This window comes from Balaenoptera acutorostrata, chromosome 15 (assembly GCF_949987535.1).
Source record: "Balaenoptera acutorostrata chromosome 15, mBalAcu1.1, whole genome shotgun sequence".
Taxonomy (NCBI): domain Eukaryota; kingdom Metazoa; phylum Chordata; class Mammalia; order Artiodactyla; family Balaenopteridae; genus Balaenoptera; species Balaenoptera acutorostrata.
The window spans coordinates 54,031,594-54,054,285 of NC_080078.1; the positions used below are offsets into that span (position 1 = coordinate 54,031,594).

Genomic DNA, 22,692 nt, shown 5'->3' on the forward strand with positions numbered 1-22,692 from the left:
ATCAGCAATTGTACTTCTCAAAATTTACCTCAGGGACGCCTGACCCATATACTCAGAGAGGGATACACAAGGCTGACTATTACTCTATTGTTCAGGATTGTTTTCTGTGGACTAGAAACAGACAACTACCAAGAGTCCTTCAATGAGAATTTTTTATTGTTAAATGAAATCTGGTCATCCATTCTATGGGATATGTAGAGCAATTTAAAAGAATAAAGTGGATTCACATGTACTTACACAAAAAGTTCCGTAAGACATACTGTAAAGTGAAAAGCCAGTTTGTGGAACAGTAAAAATAATATGATGTTATTTAGGGTACAAATGGATATAAATGAAACAAAATGAAATATTTCCATAGTTAATGTATGCACAAATTCATTAAAAAGAGACCTGGAAAGATACCATGAAGCTGTTATCAGCAATTGACTTTGGAAGAGAGTAGGATTGGGTCAATGGTGGGGAGGAGTCAAGGGCATCAATACTGCTTTACTCTCTTACAAAAAGAACCTATTAGAGGATTATCCACAAAATAAAAAATAAATAATATCTGTAACAAAAAAGATAAAGTAGTATGAATCCTTCCTTTAAAATGTGTTTTTCCTCCTCTTCCTTTTTAATTTAATTATATGTTCCTCTTTCCCCTCCTCCAAGCTCCTGTTTTAGGGATACAAGGAAGAGCTTACTGAACTGTATTGAATTTCTTGGATCTAGTAGTGAGTAGTTTTATTTTTACACCAACCTTGGCACAGAAGCAGGGCATCAGCTTACTATGTTTCATGTTCTGGCAGGATAGGTTTTTGTTATTAGCCTTTTACACTGACCCTCTTTTCTTCTTTAGCTCCCATACAGATTCTTCTTGTAGTTCGCATGGTTTTCACGGCTAACACTTCCTGTGTTGGTTTCTGGTCCTGATATGGCAGAGCTCCAAAGGAAAGTCATAGCATAATGCAGGCAACCTCTTCCATACTCAGGCTGTACAGGAGCCCCTTCTCACTCATGATTACAAATAAACTGATCCTCTTTACATAACACACACTGACATAAGAAAAACAACCATGCTTAAAATAGTCATATTCAGAAACTCATTCTTGCTAATTACAGTCAATAAGATTTACAGAGCCAACAATAAAAGGGAAAGAATGATTAAAATAAGCCCAGAGCTGGTACAAAGTATGAACATTTACCCTTAAGATGATGTTCATATTTATCTGCTCCCAACCAACCCCAAACATTCTTTCAATGTTTCATCAGAGCACATTTCTGCTACCTAAAAATGACCTGCCAGCTCTGGTTTTTAAGTTCTTAAATCATCTGGGCTGTCTGTCTTCTTTGCCACCTATCATTTCTATGGTGACAAATCAAAGGAGGGGTTACAGAAGGAAGCATGTCAATGTTCACAGAGAGTGGAACCAGTGGCTTGAAATCAGTGGTGCATGGTACAATGTGGCCATGACAGGAGAGAAGACATGGATGAGAAACTGTCAAATGTGAGGATTCTCCTCCAGGGCTATAAAGAGAAAGACCTTGTAACAATATTCTTTACCAAGAGCTTCTTAAGCCACTCAGCTCGCCTCTGAGCAGAGTAGGCTTCAAGGGATCACTAATCAAAGGGCTTCGGTACAGGCTTCATGGACCAAGGAGAAACATGGACAAAGACAAAGGAAAAAGCTCCAGGGAGAAGAGAGGCGCATCACCCAGATACCAACGCAAGCTTCCAAACAGCGGCAGGGAGGGAATCGGGATAAACTTAAAAGTATCACATTTTTTCTTTGAGATGTAACCTCTGTAGTACATGTGATAGATTCATATCAACAAGACTGATTGTCAGAAAAAATATCTTAAAGAAACTGGGCCTCTAAGCACCATCTGACTGCAACATTAGGTCCAACCCTTCAAATGATTTTATGCAGAAACATGGACTTAAAGCTTGTGTGCCCTCCCTACTCACTTGCGGGTACCATCTCTGCTTGCATACATTTATGCTCCTAATATATCAATTACAGGAGTCCACCTCCTAGAAGTGGATTCATCACTCGTTCTGACTCCAGGACTGAGCTTAAAGCCAGAAGAAAATGACAAACTTAGAATCATGGAAACTTGAATTTTTTCTTAAATCGTCTCATCTTTTAGATACTGATATATGATCATTAACTAAAAAATAAACCTCAAAATTCTGACACATGACTGACCGTTGACTTAAAAAGTGAAAAATGAAATTCCCAGCTCTTGGCTAGAACTGGAAGATTAATATCCATGAAAAGAAAAGTAATAAAGAGACAGAAGTATTGCTACCACAGTATTTGTTTAAGTTGGTCATAAACAGCATTACAACCAAGAGAAAGTGGTTAGTATTAAAAAATTGAGATTTTTCTACATTTGAAAATAATCATGAGTTAAAATACTGGGTTCACAGAACAATAGAGGTACATCAAAGAGCCTCTGGTCCTAAACACTTTCTCTTTCTTAAGCAAAGAAATATTTATGATTGGTCTTAAAGGGGAGCTTAACTGAGTTGCTATGGATTGTTTAAAAAACCCCAAAATACCTTCTGTTGCTTTTATAGAAGCTTGATTTACAAGTTGAAAAATCAAACTGACAGTCTAGTCTCTTGTACAAATACTCAACCTTTAAAAATGCTCTAGGCATTATAAATATATCTTTCATGAATATAGCTTCAACAGTTCTAAAAATAGCCTTTAGGAGGAAAAAAATAAAAACCTCTTTCAAGCCATTGTTTTATACATAACAGCAGGAAACCAAACAGAATGTCAAAGCCAAAGTGATTAACACACCCAATAATAAACATGAACAGTCAGTATGAAATCTTACTCAAATACGGTTTTCGACATTAGCTCGGGGTCTATGCTTTAGCCCCATGTCTGTGGCCAGACATGATTGCAGGGCACCCGTATTCAGAAAGTAACTCCAGGACCACAAAGCTAAAATCTGCCTTTTGGATAACGTGTTAACAGACCCATTCAGGACTGGCCTGGGGGGCCAGATATTACTGTCTAGCACCCTAAGAGTTTCCCCAGGCTCTACTCTGACCCCAAATATGCCACTTCACAGAGCAGTTTCCATACCACTACTCACTGGTGAAGTCCAGGTTGCCCCCAATGGCCGAAAGCTAAGCTGACAAACACCAGTAACCTTGGATATAGAGAACTAACACCAGAACGTGAAAAGGCACCTCACAGTTTGATGCCAGGTATTTTATTGGTTTCAGTATGGATTTAGCACTCTCAATAAAGCCTGTCCCATCTCTCCAAATATCAGAACTTATAGGACCAAAATATTCCGTGGTCTGTGGCCTTGTATGTTCAAGTGCAGAACCATAGCATCGTCTATCGAAATAATAACCTACTTTTTATGAATATTCTGATCTAACTACCCGTTAAACTCCAAATAAATCTTATGATCTGCAGACAGTCTACTTTTTAATAATTCAATATGGAATCATCTCAATTGGTTTCATAATAAATGAGATTCTAAATTCATGGTATGGTGGACAGAAAGCTAAAATGGGAAGAAATTCCTGAAAAAGTGAAGGTATAGTCTAAAGGGATCTTTTTCCTGATTTTCTAACATAAAACAAATTATCAAGGCCAAATTCCTGCTGAGGCTGAGAGAACCCTTAATAAGCAGCAAAGGGGAGAAGGAAGAGAAAGGGAAAGCCACAGTTACAGTCATCAGGGTAAAAAATTACTTTCTCATCATGTTTCTTCATTTTTTATGGGTAGAGTTGGTAGGAGACTTAACAGCAGTAATACTGGCTAACTTCCCTCTACAACAAATGTAATTCACAATTCCATGTTCTTATCCTGAGAAATGCCAATTGTTCTAGGATTTAGCACATCTAATATTTCAGACCTTGGAAAATCCCAAGACATTTCTTACATATTCTTTTTAAATAGAATCTTTAAAAAAATTACAGAGTCATCCATGAAATGCATAGAAAGCTAAATACTTTGCAAATCAGCAACTAACTGGAAAATGTAAGAAAGACATATCTCACTTCTTACCTTGTTTTGATCTGTCCAGTAAAAGAAAAATCCCTGAGGGTCGGTCCTCAAAATAATTGGAGTGACAATAGTGGAGTCCTAGAAATGTAAGAAAATACACGTATATCAACATATGCCACTATAGAAAGCCTTACCTGCGAATTACTTAACAAGTAATAATTAAGTTTCTCCAAGATCATCAATTATTAGTAAAACTAATAAAAAATTAAACATGATATCTTTAACATCATAGGATTATTAATTACATAACTGAGGTACTTTACTAATAATTAGAATATTGGGACATTACTTAAAAGGGAAAAGGCCAGTGATGCACATATTTATTGATTAAGGCAAGTTTTTAAAGGCACTGGCATGTTTTCTAACAAAAAGCTATATTTGGTTTTCCAAATAATTTTAACACTAAACATCATTACATATTTTATATGATTAAAGTTAATTAAAATCCATGCTTCAGGATATTATTTTAAATTACATTTGCTCTATAAAATGATTTTTAATTGTACTGAAGAGAGTAAGCACAACATTTAGGTATTGCTGTTTCCAAGGTAACAGTAAATAAGGCCATCTTCTACATATTCAGAAGGCTATACACAAAATTGTTGTAAATTTAAATTTCACACAATAAAATAAAACATCATAGACAGTCTTCTGAGTTTAAAGCATGCATATTATAAAGCAAAAACTGCCTGTATTGTAATTACAATATTAAACATTTCTAAAATATGTGTTCTTTTCTTTTGGCAATTTTCAGAAAGGCATACCATCTGCACAAAGAAACACGTGTCACTGGATATGGATTTTTATACTGAAATACTGGGACCTTTGCAGGAATTGCATTTTTTTTTTTTTTAATTTTTATTTACTTATTTTTATTTATTTATGGCTGTGTCGGGTCTTCGTTTCTGTACGAGGGCTTTCTCTAGTTGCGGCAAGTGGGGGCCACTCCTCATCGCGGTGCGCGGGCCTCTCATTATCGCGGCCTCTCTTGTTGCGGAGCACAGGCTCCAGACGCGCAGGCTCAGCAGCTGTGGCTCACGGGCCCAGTTGCTCCGCGGCATGTGGGATCCTCCCAGACCAGGGCCCGAACCCGTGTCCCCTGCATTGGCAGGCAGACCCTCAACCACTGCGCCACCAGGGAAGCCCAGGAATTGCATTTTTTAAAGAGACATAAATAACCAGTTTATTTCAACTTTTTCATACACATTGTAACTCTGGTATGTCATATCCTCTATCTGATCAAAAAGATTTGTAATAAATTTAGAACTTTCAGAGATAATTTTGGAATTTGGGATTGTCTTCCTGATGAGTAGAGCAGATCTAAGGCTTTTGTACACATGGTAAGTTTTATTATAAGAGCCAGGTTCTGGAGGCCAACCCCTCGGGCTCAAATCTCTGCCTGTCCCCTCCCGGTGCCTCATTTTGCACAACCACAACTGGAAAAAAAAAAGACATAATAATCATACCTCCCACAGAGTTTTTTTGTGAGAATTAAATAGGATAATTTGGGTAAAGCACCTGGATCAATTCTTGGCACAGAAAAATGTTCATTATTATTATAGTGGATTATGTTTAAAACCTGATTTATTAAAATATTAAATGAAAGTTTATCATGGCATTCTTTTTTTATTGTGGTAAGTATATATAACATAAAACTTACCATTTTTAAGTGTAAAGTTCAGGGGCATTAAGTACTTTCACATTGCTGTGCAACCATGACCACCATCCATCCTCATCTTCCCAAACTGAAACTTCACACTCATTAAACACTAACTCACTACTCCCTCCTCCCCTTAGGCCCTGACAATCACCATTCTATTTTCTGTATCTATGAATCTGACTACTCTTTGGTACCTTATATAAGTAGAATCATACAGTATTTTTCCTTTTTTTTTTTTTTTTTTAATTTTTTTTTTTTTTTTTAATTTATTTATGGCTGTGTTGGGCCTTCGTTTCTCTGCGAGGGCTTTCTCTAGTTGTGGCAAGCGGGGGCCACTCTTCATCGCGGTGCGCGGGCCTCTCACTATCGTGGCCTCTCTTGTTGCGGAGCACAGGCTCCAGACACGCAGGCTCAGTAATTGTGGCTCACGGGCCTAGTTGCTCCGCGGCATGTGGGATCTTCCCAGACCAGGGCTCGAACCCGTGTTCCCTGCATTGGCAGGCAGATTCTCAACCACTGCGCCACCAGGGAAGCCCCAGTATTCTTCCTTTTGTATCTGGTTGATTTCACTCAGCATAATGTGTTCAAGGTTCATCCATGTTATAGTAGGTGTCAAAATTTCCTTTCTTTTTAAGACTGAATAATATTCAATTATATGTCTGTGTCATTTTGTTTATCCATTCATCCACTGATGGACATTTGGGTTGTTTCCACCTTCTGGTTATTGCAAACAACGCTGCTATGAACATGGGCCTACAAATATCTGTTTGCGTCCCTGCTTTCAATTCTTTTCCATATATACCCAGAAGTGGAATAACTGGATCATATGATAGTTCTATATTTAATTTTTTGAGCAACTGCCTTGCTGTTTTATCCCGATAGTCTTAAGGTTCATTCTTAACATGCAGTCTGAAAATATCTTTTACAAGGCTTGTGCTGTTACATAGAGCTTCAGCTGGAATTTTTAAATTCCAAAATTACTTCTAAATGTTAAAAAAGAGACATTTGGAAAAAAATTTGATATTATAATGGAAGAATAATTTTTAAAATATTTGAAGCTTCTCCTATGAGATTACATGCTTTTGTTCAGAGCAATATTTCCAGTAAATCATAGCAATATTTTCAGTTCTGTTTCATCACCTACTCTTCCAGAGTTGGGCGAAATAAGTTTCCAATACGCTTCACAGAACACACATCCCAATTTCCAGGTAAATTTGGAATTAACCTGGAGGTGTAACTTATCATTTTCACAACAGTTCCTTTTCTAATCGGAGTGTCTGACAAGAGCATCTGATAAGATTCTAATCAAAATCTTAGTGACAATTCACTTCAAGGATCCCAGACAATAAAATATTTAAAGTTAGCAGAGCAAAACAGCTCAAATTTATATGTTGGAACATTGTGTTAGGCTACCTCGTTGTTTCGGATACTGCTTTTTCTAGCTTATTCCTTTTTCTCCTTCAAAATTAAAGCTCCTTTGTTCAGTATTTTCTTGACCCCACTCTTTCGGCCACAGTTCCTCTACTAAATGATCATTTATCTCGGCTCCCTGCCTGCTTCCTCCATAATCACCTCTGACATTCCAAGATCAGCTGGAACTTGGCATTCTTGCCATGCAAGGCAGGGTTTGACCCAGAAATACAGGAATATCCATTTTCAACTCCACCTCCTTTTTTCACACCTCTCACATAGCTGCAAGTGCCTATATTCTCCCCCCACTCAACCCAGATCTCAAGTATTCTTAATTGTCAGAATATATGCTGTAGTTTGAAGTTTGAAATATATGGCCATCCTTCATTTCCAAGGCAACTGCAGCGTTTTACTGCAGAATAATGCAGATAACTCTCAGATGGTCTATGTTTTATTCTTTCTCCCTCCATCAATATCCGTAAGATGTGTATTCCATAAGAAGGTGGTTTTCAAACTTTTGGGTGCATCAGATTTACAAGGAGGACTGGTTAAAATGCAGACTACTGAGCCCTTTCTCTGGAGTTTCTCACTTAGGAGATCTGGAATAGAGTCTGAGAATCTGCATTTCTACTTAATTTTCAGTGATGCCACTGCTACTGGTCCAGGAACCAGACTTAGATCCACTGACACAAGGCCTACAATGGGTGAGGCTTTGAATCGGGAATACAGTGATGTAAATGCCCAGGAGCACCAGTGAGCTTGAAATGTAGACACCCCTGTGTCTTATAAGTACATGGCTTCTAACTAGGAATTCAACTTTAATTTGCTTACTTAAAGTTATAAGGTATTTTTTCCAATAAACGTCTACCTTGAAAAGAAGAACTCTAATAAACATACCTGTCTTAAGTTAGTAATTGTAGATAATGTACAGTAAATCTCTATTTACTCCTCTTTCGTTGACAGAAACCATTTTACTCTCATCCTATCTTATCAAAAATGAAGACTAATATAATGATATAAGAAGCTGCTGTTTTACAATTTACATGAATCTCCAAAAAGATTTTAGGTTAAATAAAGGACAGTCAAGGAACAAAGTAAAGGGACTTCTTAAAACCTAAACATCCAAAAGAATGAGAGATATTTCAGTAAGAAAAAGAGTCACTGCAATCAATATTAAAATTACAAAGTCCTATAACTTCTTTATTATGATTTGTGCATCAATGTGCTGATATAAATCAATAACATATACTAATGCAATGTTATATGATAATTACATCTCAAAAAAAACGATGAAATGTGAAAATAAATGAATCACTATAAAACAAATTATATATCCTGGAGTATAATCTATAAAAATATTGAATCAATATGCTGTACACCCAAAACTAATATAATAAGGCAACTATACTTTAATAATAAATAAATAAATAAAATGTCCTAAAGAAACTGGGAGGAAATGACAAAACAGTCCAAACTCCCTCCCAATACCAGAATATTCTTTACAAAACTCCCTGACCAAATAATAATAGACACATCCTAAATGTCTGGTCTGAGCCAATCACTGCAATATGAACTTGAAATGGAATTTCTCCTTTGATATTTATAATATTTTAAGAGGTAGACACTTATCCCGATTTTACATATAAATAGACTAAGGCTTAGCTTAAATAACTAGGTCCAAGGAAACCTGGCTAAGCTAGTATGGGAAGCACTGGAATTAAACCTCAAGGACAGACTCTACACCAAGGTCACTCAACACTGTTTCATTACTGATCTGCTAAATTAGGGCTTTCTTCGACATTTTTTTTCCTAATCATCTTCCATGAAATGTTAATATCACAGATATTCTGTATATCTATTTATATGCTGTATGTATACTATGCTTTATACAAAATAAAAAGTAAAGAATAAGAAGACGTTTTGTCCCTCAAGAACACTTGAGTGGTTTCACTTCTTTGGAGATGATCTGGCCCCAATGGAGAAGGCAACGCTGTCCACCTGCACTGTTGAATATGGGCTCACCTGAGACCACGGAGCCCTTGAAATGTGGCGAGTTGGCTAAGATGTGCTATAAGACTTGAAAGACTGACAATGAAAACAAGAATGTAAAGTAGTTAATGAATAATTTTTGATATTAATTATATATGTAAATAAATATATCGGGTTAAACAAACTATATTGTTAAAATTAATTCCACCTGTTTTTTGTGTTTTTTTTTTTACTTTTTTAATGTGGCTACTAAAAACTTTAAAATTTCCAGTGTGGCTCATTTTATATTTCTACTGGGCAGTGGAGCTCTAAATCTTCATGAGAAAATAAGTTTTCTCCTTAACAGGGAAATCTTATTCACAAAGCAAACTTGATCAGATAATGCCAGCTAGAAAGTTTTGGGATTTTTTTCCATATATGCAGCTATCATTTAGTTTTAACACCTAATTATTGGGTTGGCCAAAAAGTTCATTTGGGTTTTTCCAAACGAACTTTTTAGCTAACCCAATTATACAAAATAAATCTAGTTGCTTCTCTAAGTATCAACTCTTCAAGTATCTGAATAGAGCCAATACGTTGCTGCCCTCTGAGTTCTACTTTACCAGGTTCAGGTTAGTAATGAGCTAAATTGTGCCCCACCCCAAAATCCGTATGTTCAAGTCCTACCCAGTGCTTCAAAGTGCAACCCTATATGCTTAACAATCTTTACATAGGTGATTAAGTTAAAAGGAGGGCATTAAGGGTGGGCCCTAATTCAATAGGATTGGTGTCCTTATAAAAAGAAGAAATCTGGACACAGACACATACAGAAGGAAGATGATGTGACAACACAGGGAGGCCAGCCACCTACAAGCTATGGAGAGAGGCCTGGAACAGATCCTTCCCTCAGGGTCTTCAGAAGGAACCAACTCCACCAACACCTTGATCTCAAATTTGCAGCCTCCAAAACTGTGAGAAAACACATTTTTGTTGTTTAAGACTCTCAGTCTGTGCTACTTTGTTATGGACACCCTATAAAACTGATACAAGCTATAACCCATTAAGGCTAATGTCAAGGACCAGCTCACAGACCCACAGACCCACAGCCCACATGTTGGTGCCACTGTCAGAAAGTCTACTGGCCAAGATTGACCACGATCCTGACTCCACAGTGATTTTGTGTCCTCATGTTGTTAAACAGAAAACACACATGGCTAGAGATGTGCACTTCTCAACTAATCAATGTTACAGAGTCAACAAGGGGAAAAAAACAGCCATGCTCCACAGGGATTGCCCAAGACTTGCCTCAGAAAGCAGCAGAGTCAAAGACGGCAAACACATACACAAACAGCTATGTAAGGAAAAAAAATTCCAAGTGTCACAGAAAATCAGATGTGATGCCCAACAAACGTCAGCAATGCAGCCCTGACTATGAAACACACACACATACATACACATACACATACACACACACACACACACTAAAGGCAGTCTTGGATGACAGATTGTGAGATTAGGATCAGTGAAATAAATCTTCTATGTGCATCAGCATGGAAGAGGATTTTCTTCCCAGGGCCTGTCCAGTCTGAAATTTCCCCGAGGAAAGGAAAGCAGAGGAGGGAAGAAGGTCCAGGGTGGAGGATGCAAAACAGTGGAGAGAAGTACCATTAAAAAGTTGCCTTTTACTGACAGGTATAAAAATCTCTTTTAACAAAATACAGCAAAAAGTTGGAAGCATGCTCCTTCAAATACCATGCAAGATACTGCAGGCCTATACTAGGGATTCAAATGAAAGTCCAGATCCCCCATCATACAAGGTGCTCACTGTTTAGTGGGGGCATCGGATGAGTAAACCAATCATTTCAGGAAGCTATAGGTCTGGTGGGCTGTGGTTTTAATATACATTTCCCTGATGACTAATGACTAATGTTGTTGAACATCTTTTCATGTCCCTACTGGCCATGTGTGTGTGTGCGTGCACGCGCACGACGTGGCCCAGTACTTTTTAAAATCAGTTAAGATTTAAATCAGTGGTTTACATTTTAATCAGTGGTTCTGGACCAGGGGCAGTTTTGCACCCCAGGGAAATGTTGGCAATGTCCAGAAACAATTTTGTCTGTTACACTGGGGGTTTTGTTACTGGAATCTAGTAGATAGCCAGGGATGCTGCTACACATTCTACAATGCACAGGCCAAACCCCATAACAAAGAATTGTCTGGCCCCAAATGTCCATAGTACCGAGGTTCAGAAACACAGTTTTAATGGCTTCCTACTGACTTCATGAAAAAATTTTGCAGTGGCCTAAGCAGCATATATGCACCCTTTGCCATCCCGCCTCATTATCTGAGCCACCAAGTGCCCCATTTGCTTATTCTTCCCTGTCCTTCAAAGTCCCATGTGCCTTCCCTCCTTGGGATGCCCACATGTCCTGTACATTTGACCTAATACACTCCCCATCCTCATGTTGGCTTAAGTCCTACTTATAACTCAGGTCTTTCCTTAAACAGAATTTCTCCATGGAAACCTTCCAAACTTCTTATACTCACTTGTACTTTTGTATTTTTTTCTGTAGTACTTATCACAATTATAGTAACATCATTTACCTTTATTTGTTATGCATCTATCTCCCCCAGCAGAATACCAACTCCGTGAGGGCAGGAACCAAATCATTTACCATTGTAAATCCACAACACTAGCAAAATGTCCAGCTTATAAGAGGCATCAATACAAATTTAAAGTATGAACACTGAACGGGTAGATGGAAGAAAACTGCAGAAAAAGAATCAAGGTAGATTCTGAAAAATATCAATTGGGCTGGCACCCAACAGGTTGCCAGAAGCTGTGGCAAGAGAAGTTTCAAAGCCATGGCAAAGGCAGAAAAAGGCTTTGGAGGGCAGAGAAGGAGTGAGTGGGATGTGAGGAGAGGAGAAGGTGGGTAGAAGCTGCATGTTCCTTGTGGAGGGAAGGATGAGGAAGAGGGCAGTAAACATAGGAGGAAGGTGGGGGGGGACATTGTGCTGCATTCTATGTTGGCATATGTATGGCTAAAAAGCATATTTCTGTTTTCTCAGAAGAGCTTCAACAGAAGGGAATCTTTCACAGATACTGTCAAAGGGGAGGATAATTATGAATCCTGAATCCAAAGAAACCAGGAGGCATGGGCTCCAGGACATGGAGCTTTCCCAGGGACAGGAGGGAAGGTGGGACCATAGAGGTGGCCCAAGTATATTGAACTAGGAGTGGGGAAGGGAGGATGTCAATAATATTGTCCCAGTAACTTCCATTCCCTCTATACAGAAGAAATAGTGTAGGTAGAATTTTTATTATAAAAAATATTTTTTAAACTATATGTCTTTAATATTTTTCTCATTTTGGCAATAAATCTCATATATCCATTTTTCTCCTTGTGAATCATTATCCTGATAGAGAGGATGTTTTCACAACCGTCAGTCTTTTGCTCTGTCACTCCCAACACTTCTGAATTTCTTTAAAGGCAATTTTCCTTGCAAAATCTCAGTATATGTGTATCTTTTTCAGAAAACAGAAGCCACTTGTAACATTCAGAATAAGAGATGTAAATACATTAAGCATCACAATTTTCAACCAATATCGAATCACAATTGATTACGCACTCAACCTTAAGCCATATTTAGCCCTTACGGGAAATCCGTGCTATGACAGCAATCAGCTCTGTATTGACAATAAATATTTTGCTTCTTGAACTCACATGGAGAAACCAAAGTTAAAAATGCCACAGGGTCCCTTGGACTCTGGGAGATGTCAGATGGAATGGAAGGATGGAGGGCAGGGCTTTCTAACCAGTGCTACACACAATGTGTCATGCAGGTGTCTTGGGAGCATGACCACCCTCCCTCATGACTGCACACTCCCCCCTTCCCATGAACCCACTGTGACCCAGAAACACACCAGATCATTCCTTCATTCCACAAAGATTCCCTGAGCACCAACTCAGTGCCAGGCCTATGCTTTGCCCTAGGGAAGGTGATAAATAACACAAAGCTACAGTCTTTGAGGAGCCCTGGTCCAGTTGTCCTATAGACGAGGCATAACCACCTCCCTGCATGCACCCTCCTGCACTGGCAATCTACATCTGGGCTCTCAATTGACAGTACCTTGAATTCCAAGCCATTCTGCCTCACTTTTGGGTGCAAGTGGCATCCTCTACACTTCCTTCATGCCCACTTTATCTTTCATCTTCCAACATCAAAGCTTTCCCATAGGAAGCCATGGGACCAGTCTTAATGGGCATCCAACAAAAGACAACATTTGCAAGTATGTTTGGAAGAGAAAAAGATGGAAAAGCACATGTAATGAGTCTTGCTAGATATAAAAGTGTCACTTATTAGGTAATGAAAAAAAAGACCTTTGTCTTAACACCATTCCTGAATATCTTTCCATGAGCATGTTTTACACTGACTGACTGATGTAGAACATTTGTAGACTAGACTGTACCCTGGTCTTTGTGCCTCAAAGCAGCAATGAAGTTTTCCTATGTTCCCACATCCTACATTGTGGAACAAACATGGGCTTCATATACACATCATAAAAATAGCTGTTTTTGAAGACACCAGCAAAGAGGAAGGCATTTGTAGGGTTCTAAGCATCATTTGTACGAATCATAAAATCAGGGGGATTCTTTGGAAAAGTCAATGAATCTCTTTCAACTGGTATTCATTTAGATTCGATTAAAAGCCTTTTGTTACCACAAGGATCCTGTTTGGGGATATCATGGTAGACTGGAAACGGTCCTGAATTTAACCAGAAGACCTAGTTTTAAACCTGACTTTGGCTCTAACTAGTTGTGTGCCTTGGGCAACTCACCACTCACTAGCCCCAGTGTGCTTCTATGTAAGATGGGAATAATAACATCTGGCCTTTTCCTACCACTCGAGGTGGTCTTGAAGACTGAAGGGGCATGACTGTAAATAAATAAGAGTGGTTTATAAATATCAGGGCCTGTTATTAGGACTCACTCTCAGTATTGAACTGGAGAGGCAGCATTATAGCAAAACTCCATTTTACTCAACTGTAATATTGAAGGAGAAAATTACATAGGATGTGTGGGTGGTCATTGCACATTAAGACTGAAATTCATGGAATCCTAGAACCGTATTGGGTAAAAGGCCGTATTGGGTAGGGGTTAATGAAGAAAACAAAAACCTCTCTGGAAACTTTGAACATAAAGGAGTTTAATTACAGGTACTTGACAGTATCACTAGAAGGATTGGAGATGTAGGCTTCAGGAGCCTCTGTGAATGACCCCAGAACATGACACACTGACCCTTGAGGAGAGCTGTTGCCTCCACCACATTCAGAAAGGTGAGAGAGAAATCAAGGAGGAACTGCTAGGGTCAAACACACGCCAGCTTAGCTGAAGACAAAGGAAGCCTAATCTGAGACAGGGAGCAGCCACTGTCCCCATTGCCTCTTTATAACCAAACACAGAAGAACGACTACAGAAGATCATACTTCGTCCTTCAACATCCCACACGTCTGTAGAGACAAACCAAAGAATGCAGAGAAGTGGCCTCCTTCACATATCATATAAGTGCATCTCATACTGGTGGAATGAATTTACAGCCAGAATATTAGACGCTTCAAGGAAGTCTAGTAAATGTACCTTGAGATTCCCTGATTCTGTATTATAAGAAGTCATACTAAGAGGGTGTGGGGATGGAGACTAAGTGAGATTCAATCAAACAGCAAACCTGAGAAAGCATCCCGGTCAGTATCCTTCATTTTTTTTTTAATCTACGGGACCACTTGCTGACTTGCTCTGGGGTCTTCCTTTTTCAGCTTATATAGCCTCTTCTATAAAATGAATCAAATTAACTTTCCCTTATCTACTTCATAAACAAGTTCCAATGAAATTTTGATTTTTTAACAGCAAAATAACTTCTTAATCTCCTATGTATCAATGATATATATTAATATCCACAACGACTAGTTCAGGTAAAAGTGCTTTGTTAACTAATTCATTTTCCTTAAACTTGTTCATAAAACTTCATTGTGATGAAAAGAAACAAAACACTGAGCAAGTATTGTGAACTAAAAAAGTCCTTGAAATGAAAACCATATGTAGGATGTTTTTAATTCTCTTTAACACTAAATATTTTTGCTTATTTTATAGAATAATGTTTCTCCACTGACAATAATTTAGTTTCTTGATAAATGTATATAGATTTAGTCAACATCAATTATATCTAAGCATATACCTAAGCATTTTTTCAGAACAAAATTAAAATAAAAATTTCCCCAAATTGAAATTAACATATGAAGAAAATAATAAAATCAAATATCAGAGCACAAAGAGATCAAAGGGGAAGCCAAACAACTCTTCAAGAGTCTAGCCTTCTTTATATGCTATTTCATTTAGTTTTTAACAGAAATCAATAGCTTCTTTAAGATCTCATGTAAATTTCAGAAATATGTCCTAGTTCCTTTCCTTACTGATATACAGGGGCACTGGCTCTGACTGTGGGATCGGACATGGAATAGATGGGGGAAGGGGAGCATTATGAAATCTTTCTGGGCAGACGGAATTTATGATACAGTCTGAAAAGGCTGCTTGAACCTCATATTAGCTCCAGTAACAGGAAAACTAAGGTCTTCAGTTATGAAATATTTGTTATTTAGGTGAAGACCCACAGCATTAGTCGACAATTCACAATCAATCTCATTCCATTTTCTGCCGGCACGCCTTGTTCAGGATAATGTGAAACAATCCTGATAAAGAAACATTTAACTACAGATTAACAAGCTCAACGTAAAAAAGCAAAATGTTCCTGTCCCATTTAAACAGTCATTGCAGGTAAATATCATTTGAAGCTATTTACTGATAGGCTAAACTTTCCTGGGAAGGATTAGAGATATGCTAATAGCCAGAGTAAATTATCCTACTGCACCATAGGTGGGAATATCAAAGTCAGGCAAGATGAGAGAGAAAAACTACTAGAGAAAAATATATTCCAGAAACAGCACTCTACTAGTCTGCCCTGCTATGCCAATAACAGCCTGTAGGCACTACATTTCCTTGCTCAATTGCTACCGTTTTGTTCAACTGCTTTCTCCTTTGGGGCATTTACTACACCTGCTTCACTTCCCAGGCCTTACCTTAGGCTAGATAAGGACCTAATCAAGGCCCATCTAAACCCAGGATAAGTCATTTTTGTTACTGTTGAAGAGGGTTCCAAAGCAATAATAAAAATGCTTTAGGCTTTTGTTTTCATTGAAAATAAGAAGAAAATAGCTTTCTTAGATCCAAGACAGGCAAAACCAACCTACGGAGCTGTAAGTCAGGAGAGCGGGTGTAGGGGCCAGAAGGGAGCGCTCAGGGGCTTGGTGGGCTGGCGATGCTGTTTCTGCATCTGGTGCTGATCACGTGAGTGTTCATTTTGTGAAAACTGACCCAGCTGGACACAAGATTTGCGTGTTTTTACTTCATGAACGTTACACTCTGATCAAAAGCTTAAAATAGCTTTATTGACTTACTTTGGAAAAGTGATATTCTTACACTTAGATTACAGTAATCACTGTCGATGAGAAATTCACAAAAGCTCTTTGGACATGAAAAAGGGACAAATCTGGACATATTTAAGTAGTATTTTAGAGGGCACCTGCCAGCCCTCTGGGGGCTGCGTTTGGATCCACCACCTACCAACCAGGGCTGTTTCTTCCCTCTTTCCCCTATAACCTGTCCAAAGTGAATGCTGCTGACTGCCCACCTTGTAAACCCTTCTCCTCTGCTCCCTCATTAATCTTGTCAGTGTCACCTCGTCATCATTTTGGAAACCGCAACTACAGATTCTACATAATGCAAAAGTTCTAACTGAGCTTTTGTGTAGGATGCTGGGAAATGTGCAATATACTAACATGATTTTTTATTATTAATACCTGTTTTAGCTGTGGGTTTTTTGGTGGGGAGGGCAGAGTGGTGGAGAGGGGCGAGGGAGTTACTTGTTCAAATCCACAGGGCACTCAGCACATCCAAACCTCCAAGCTTCCTCAGCCTTCTTCTCAAACAACTTAGCCAGTCTAGCAATTATGACCTTTGAATGTAAGATTACGCTTCTGAGACATGATGTATGATGTGAGACTTACATATATCTATCTATATATAATTTTTTTCTTGCTAAATTACAAAAGTTTTTTTAACTGTTTCCTTTTCCTTCTGGTCATCATACCTGTGCACTTACTCTGTGTGTGTGTGTGTGTGTGTGTGTACTTTAAGGTTTTTAATTAGAAGTAAAACTTTTGGATGCTTTGGAAACTGATTTCCTTTAAAGAGAAAGAGTCCTGCATTTTTAACATAGACTCATTTTCTCTGAAATACCTATATTTTTTAAAAGGGTAAAAAAACTTTTTTTTCCCTTTCAAATCATAAAATATGAAAATCAAAACACACTATAAAGGGATTGGAAGGAAGGTCTGGATCTTCCCACCTATAGAATAAAAGAGTCATCCAACACAAACTGACCACCTTGATAAAGTTCATGGCCCTCTAATTATTGGGGGAACCATCACTTTTAAAAACTTATTTTATTGAGTGTTGTATGTCAGGCGCCACACAGAGCAATGCATGTGCCTTCGCTCCTTTAATGGTAACAGCGGTTCTGTGCAGTAGGAGATACTACAATCCTGACATTACACATGAGGAAACAGGTTGAGATGCACTAAGCAATTCACCCACAGTGAGCTCTGAATTTGTAGGGTGAGAGTGGAGAAAAAGAAAACAATCAAATGAGAAGCCCTCCATGCCCCAGAGGCTGTAGAACAAAGACACAGATCCTTAAGAGGAAGGATGGGCAAACTCAGAAAACAGATTCTCAACAGCCCGTTAGAAAGCATAATGGTACATTTGAAAATGATGAATTTGAGGCAAATCAGGGGTTGGGAAACCTTCGTCTTTCCCTCCACATCCTGTCCAACACAGAGAAACGAGAGGGGCCGGGCTCACAATCTCCCAAGCTCCCTAGCTGAGATGGAGAAAGTTAGCTCACTCTCAAACACCCCAGTCCTGTACACCCACCTCCTACTACCAGAGACTGATCGTATACAAATGCTAAATGAAAGCTAAGATACAAACGCACAGTAAAAGCAAGGTGCATCCTTTCATACCACTGGTGAAACACATAGCCACCATAGGTCAGTCCTTTATCTGTTGGCCAAGTTCTGGAGGACAAGGCTTGGCCTTGATGTTCAGACTGTATATACCTATACACCATTACTAGTTGTTCAAAAATGGAAATATTTCCACATGCCCCCACAGACACTGGGGACCCGCAGACCTTCCCAGGATCAGGCAAAAGCATGGTTCATGCCTGGCCCTGGTGGAACAGGATGTCTCCAGGACTCCACTCCAGCTCCACTGCCCCCCTGCTGTCTGTTGTGATTGGTTAACGCCAATGTCAAAGCTTTTGGCTACCACCCTTAGAGCATCCACAGCTTCACCATGACATTGGTAGGTAGCCAACAGACTATGCAGGGCACTGCGCCCTCTGGGTGACACCCCCCATTCTATATGGTGGTCAGGACAACAGGACTGGTGATTATGGTGCTTTAGCCACTCAAAAAACAAGATAGAATCTCTACACAATTCTAAATAGCCCCAAACTCATCATTTTCAAATGTACCGTTATGCTTTCTAATGGGCTATTGAAAATCTGTTTTGAGTTTGCCCATCCTTCGTCTTAAAGATCAGAGAAGAGGGTTTACAATTTTTAAGTGAGATCAGATATTTGAGATATTTTAAATTATTTCCAGCATTTACTTTTCCTCACTAGCAGATGGGGCACACACTTGGGGCAAGGGTGTGGGCAGCAGGTATTTCCCAAAGTCAGAGCCAAAAGGAAAAACACAGCAGCCTCCCCTGCTCAGAGGCAGGAAGTCAGACTAGACAGCCTCTCAAGAAGCTTCTCTCCTTCCTTTCCTTTTCTAACACTCCCACTAGAAGCAGATGAAAATGCTGAAAATGTTTCATTGCCTATAAGAAATTCAAAAGAAATGCATGAATGTGAGTGAAGTCAGCCTGGGCATCAGACACTTCCTAAATATCCCAGAAGACCTAAAAAGATGTCCATGATCATGTCACTGAGTTTTTTCTACCTCCTCGGTAGGTAGAAAGGTAACAATTGGAAGAATTTCTCAAAATACAAACACAGAGATAAAATTAAACTTACAAACCAGTGAAAATGTACACAGGCCAGCAAGACTGTGCTCTCTACCATACTTTCCAAGTTTTTTTCACAAACCTTATCTCAGTGGTTTCAAAGTGTGGTTTCCCAACCAGCAGCTTTAGCACTACCCAAGACCCTATGAGAAAGGCAAATTCCCAGGCTCCATCTCAGGCCTTCTGAATCAGAAACTGAGGGTGGGCCCCAGCAGTCTGAATCTTACCAATCCCCCCAGATGTTTCTGATGCATGCTTAAGTGTGAGAAGGGCTGCTTTACCTATCAGCTACTGCCAACTTTTAGATGAAATAGGTAGGAAATGTAGCATTCTCACAGTCTGAGCAAGAGACAGCAAAGATTTACAGAGGTTAAGTGATTAAGCTAAAGTCACACAGTTGACTGGTAAAAGAATCAGCAGGTACACCCAGGCCTTTGGACTCAAGATCTAGCTCTCTGTGTCTTCAACACACAGTCTCACTAATATGCAATATAATTAGCCAGATAACCTAAACTGGCTTGATACTAGAAGGACAAATATGAACGGGGAAGAGTAGAAGGGTGACACCTGGGGAGGAAAAAACCTCAGAAAGTCTGGGTCCCTCTTACTCCACAGATCACCATGGAGACCAAGAAGGCCAACCAAGGAACTTGCAGGATAGTCCATTGCATTCCACATAACCTGACTCCTGGGTGCAGTCTAGTTTCTTCCCTATGAAAGATCTGAGATTCCCCTGGCCCTCTCCTTAGTGCCCATAACCTTCCGACCGGACTGCCCTAGAAACTCACTGTTCAATGCTCAGAGGGAGCCCTTCTCACCTTCTGCAGGTGGCGTTTGACTAGCAGCCTCTCCATCACTCTCCCTGCAGCCCCCAAAATCTCTGTATCACTGGTGTTCTTGATAATTTTCTGTCTCCTCCACCTAGTATGTAAGGTCGGTAACAGCAGGGGGGTTGCTGCTTTCTTCATCACACCAGGCTCTAATCCAGGGCCTGGCATTAGTAGGTGAGGAATAAATATATGTGACATAAATGCACATAATAAAAGTCATCTACCTGGATGTACCAAAAAATGTTTCCACAGAAGAATTTCATTTTCAAAGTGACACTCATATTGTCTTCCAAACAAGACATTCTAGAGAATTATTTTTTCTTCATTTTTTAAATTGTATTTTATTCATTTATTATTTATATTAGTAATCTATTTTATACATATTAGTGTATATATGTCAATCCCAATCTCCCAATTCATCCCACCACCACCACCCCCCGCCACTTTCCCCCCGTGGTGTCCATACGTTTGCTCTCTAAATCTGTGTCTCTGTTTCTGCCTTGCAAACCGGTTCATCTGGAGAATTATTTAAAATGCAGTTTAAAATCATCTCTGTGAATAAATCCAGAGCTTATCCTGGAATACCCTTCTTTATTCTGCATAGTCTCTTCCTCTCTCTCTCTCTCGCTCTCTCTTCCTTCTGATCTTCATTCTCTTTCTCAGTAAACCCATCATCACATTAGGTTTCTATCTGAGGACCTCAAGATGGGCAAGACTGTTTTATTTGTTGTTGAACTGCATTTTCTTTGTTTTTCCTTGACACAGACAGAGCATTTCACCTGTGTCTGAACTTATTGTTTAGATTCTGGAATAATCCATTTACAAAGCATCCGGTCATTAGACTAGGACAGAAGGAGAAAAGTGTAAAGTCCATAGTAAAAGGATGCCTACAGCATTTAATAACTGGTATGAGCTTTCAAGGAAGCTGTGGCTCAGCCTCCACGTCCTGTTTGCACTTCCAAATGGACAAAATATAGACACAGACCCGCTCAGCTAAGTAATTGGATTCGCTACCTGGAATATTTAAATTGTTTTCAGACACTGGAAAATGTCTTAAGAAGATTAAAGAAAAATACCCTGGAGAATAACAGGCTATAATTTACAAGGTGGAAAATCTTTTCAGCAAGAAGAATGCCTCATTCTCCTATAATTCCTCCTGTTTAAGAGATGTCTTAGTCATTTGGACCCAAATTTCCTTAGATCCAGCAGCTCAGGTTTTTTCCGGTGGGTTTTTCTTATCAAACCTGTTGAATGACATCTAGGCCATAAAATTGATAAACTAATGTCCTCCATCCGAAGATCCCCATGTATGCAGCAAGATTATTAAAGTGTCTGAAGGCAATGCGGGGGTGGGGGGGCGGGGGGTATTCACTTGAAGTCCTAGGGTCCAGGGCTCCTGTAAAGTACTGGACTTAGCCCAGCCCCTCCTGGCATAAGATGAAGGTAAATTGAGGTAATGTCTTGTATTCTATGTCTATTTCGAACTGAAGACTCCAGCCAGCTCAGTTCTCAGAAACTTGCCCTCCCGCTTAGCCTGCAGGCCCACTGAGCCCTCATCGACCCCTCAGTGACCCCCTTCTGCTCTCCAGCCCTCCCCTGGTGTGTCCTTCCCAGCCCTTCTCAGGGCCCTTCTCTGCGGAGCCGGGCGCTAAAGTTTGGCATCACCGACCACCTGTCGGCTGGACCGCTGTGTCCTCTGCCTCTGCCGCGTGGGCGCCCAGAAAAGCGCTAAGACGCCGAGCAATCATTCAACAGTTTCGGACTCCCGGGCAGTTCCTTCTCGAAAGGGACCAAAGGAGGTAACAGGGGGTGCGTCTGCGCGCGGAGAGGGGCGCGACTTGTTCACACCGCAGCGCTTTCCTGCGGGTCCCAACTTCACCCTCCCCACTTTCCAAACTCTCAGGACCCGTCACCGGCAACGCCGGCCCCTTCGGCTCCACTGGCCCAAAAGATTTCAGACCTCAGGGGGCGCTGACCAGACCCAGCCAGGACGTCAACTACTGAACCCAAGGACCCAGGAGCGGGCGCCCAGCCGCCACTGTCGGCCACCCGCCCGGGCGGCGGCGACTTGAGCGCTCCGAAGCCCCCGCGCCCGCCCGGGTGCGCCCATTGCATAATGCACCCCTCGCCCCACCCCCACGAGAGGCCCGCGCCTGCCCCGCGCCCCGCCGGCGCCCCCGCCAGCCGCCCCGACTTACATCATCCCACTTGACGAATTTGGTGCCCTTCTTGAGGCTGTCGGACACGCACACGGGCTTGAGTTGCAGAGCGTGTACTCCGGGCTGAGCCCCGGCCATCAGGGCTCATCGGGGCTCCGGGCGGCCCGGGCGAGCGCGGCAGGGACGGGGCGCAGGGCGCGGGCTCCTTTCCCGGCTACAGAGGCGCTCGCCTCTGCTCCCGCGCCGGCCTCCGCACCTCCTCCGGCGCGGCTCAGCAGGCGGGGCGCGCGGGGGCGAGGCGCCCGGCCATGCTCGGGCGGCACGCGGGGTCGGGCGCCCGCGGTGGATGCGGAGCCTCGGAGGGCAAAGAGCCGCCAAGCAGGGCTGCCAGCCGCCGCCGGATACTGCTCCTCGGCCGCCGCCGCCTCCTGGCGTACCATTCAGCACATCCTC

The 22,692-nt window shown here is 40.7% G+C and overlaps 1 protein-coding gene across 5 annotated transcripts in view; it reads right to left on the minus strand.

Annotated features, from left to right (window-relative positions):
* PLCB1 (phospholipase C beta 1) overlaps positions 1-22,418 on the minus strand; it is a 697,632-nt gene extending 675,214 nt beyond the window's left edge. For all 5 annotated transcript variants that reach the window (XM_057529141.1, XM_057529138.1, XM_057529142.1 and 2 more), the window contains exons 1-2: positions 22,279-22,418; positions 4,023-4,100 (exon numbers count right to left, since the gene is read on the minus strand). In XM_057529141.1, the coding sequence (XP_057385124.1) occupies positions 4,023-4,100; positions 22,279-22,377 (177 nt within the window). In that variant the 5' untranslated portion in view covers positions 22,378-22,418. The remainder of the gene's footprint in view (positions 1-4,022; positions 4,101-22,278) is intronic.
* Positions 22,419-22,692: the final 274 nt, after the last annotated feature.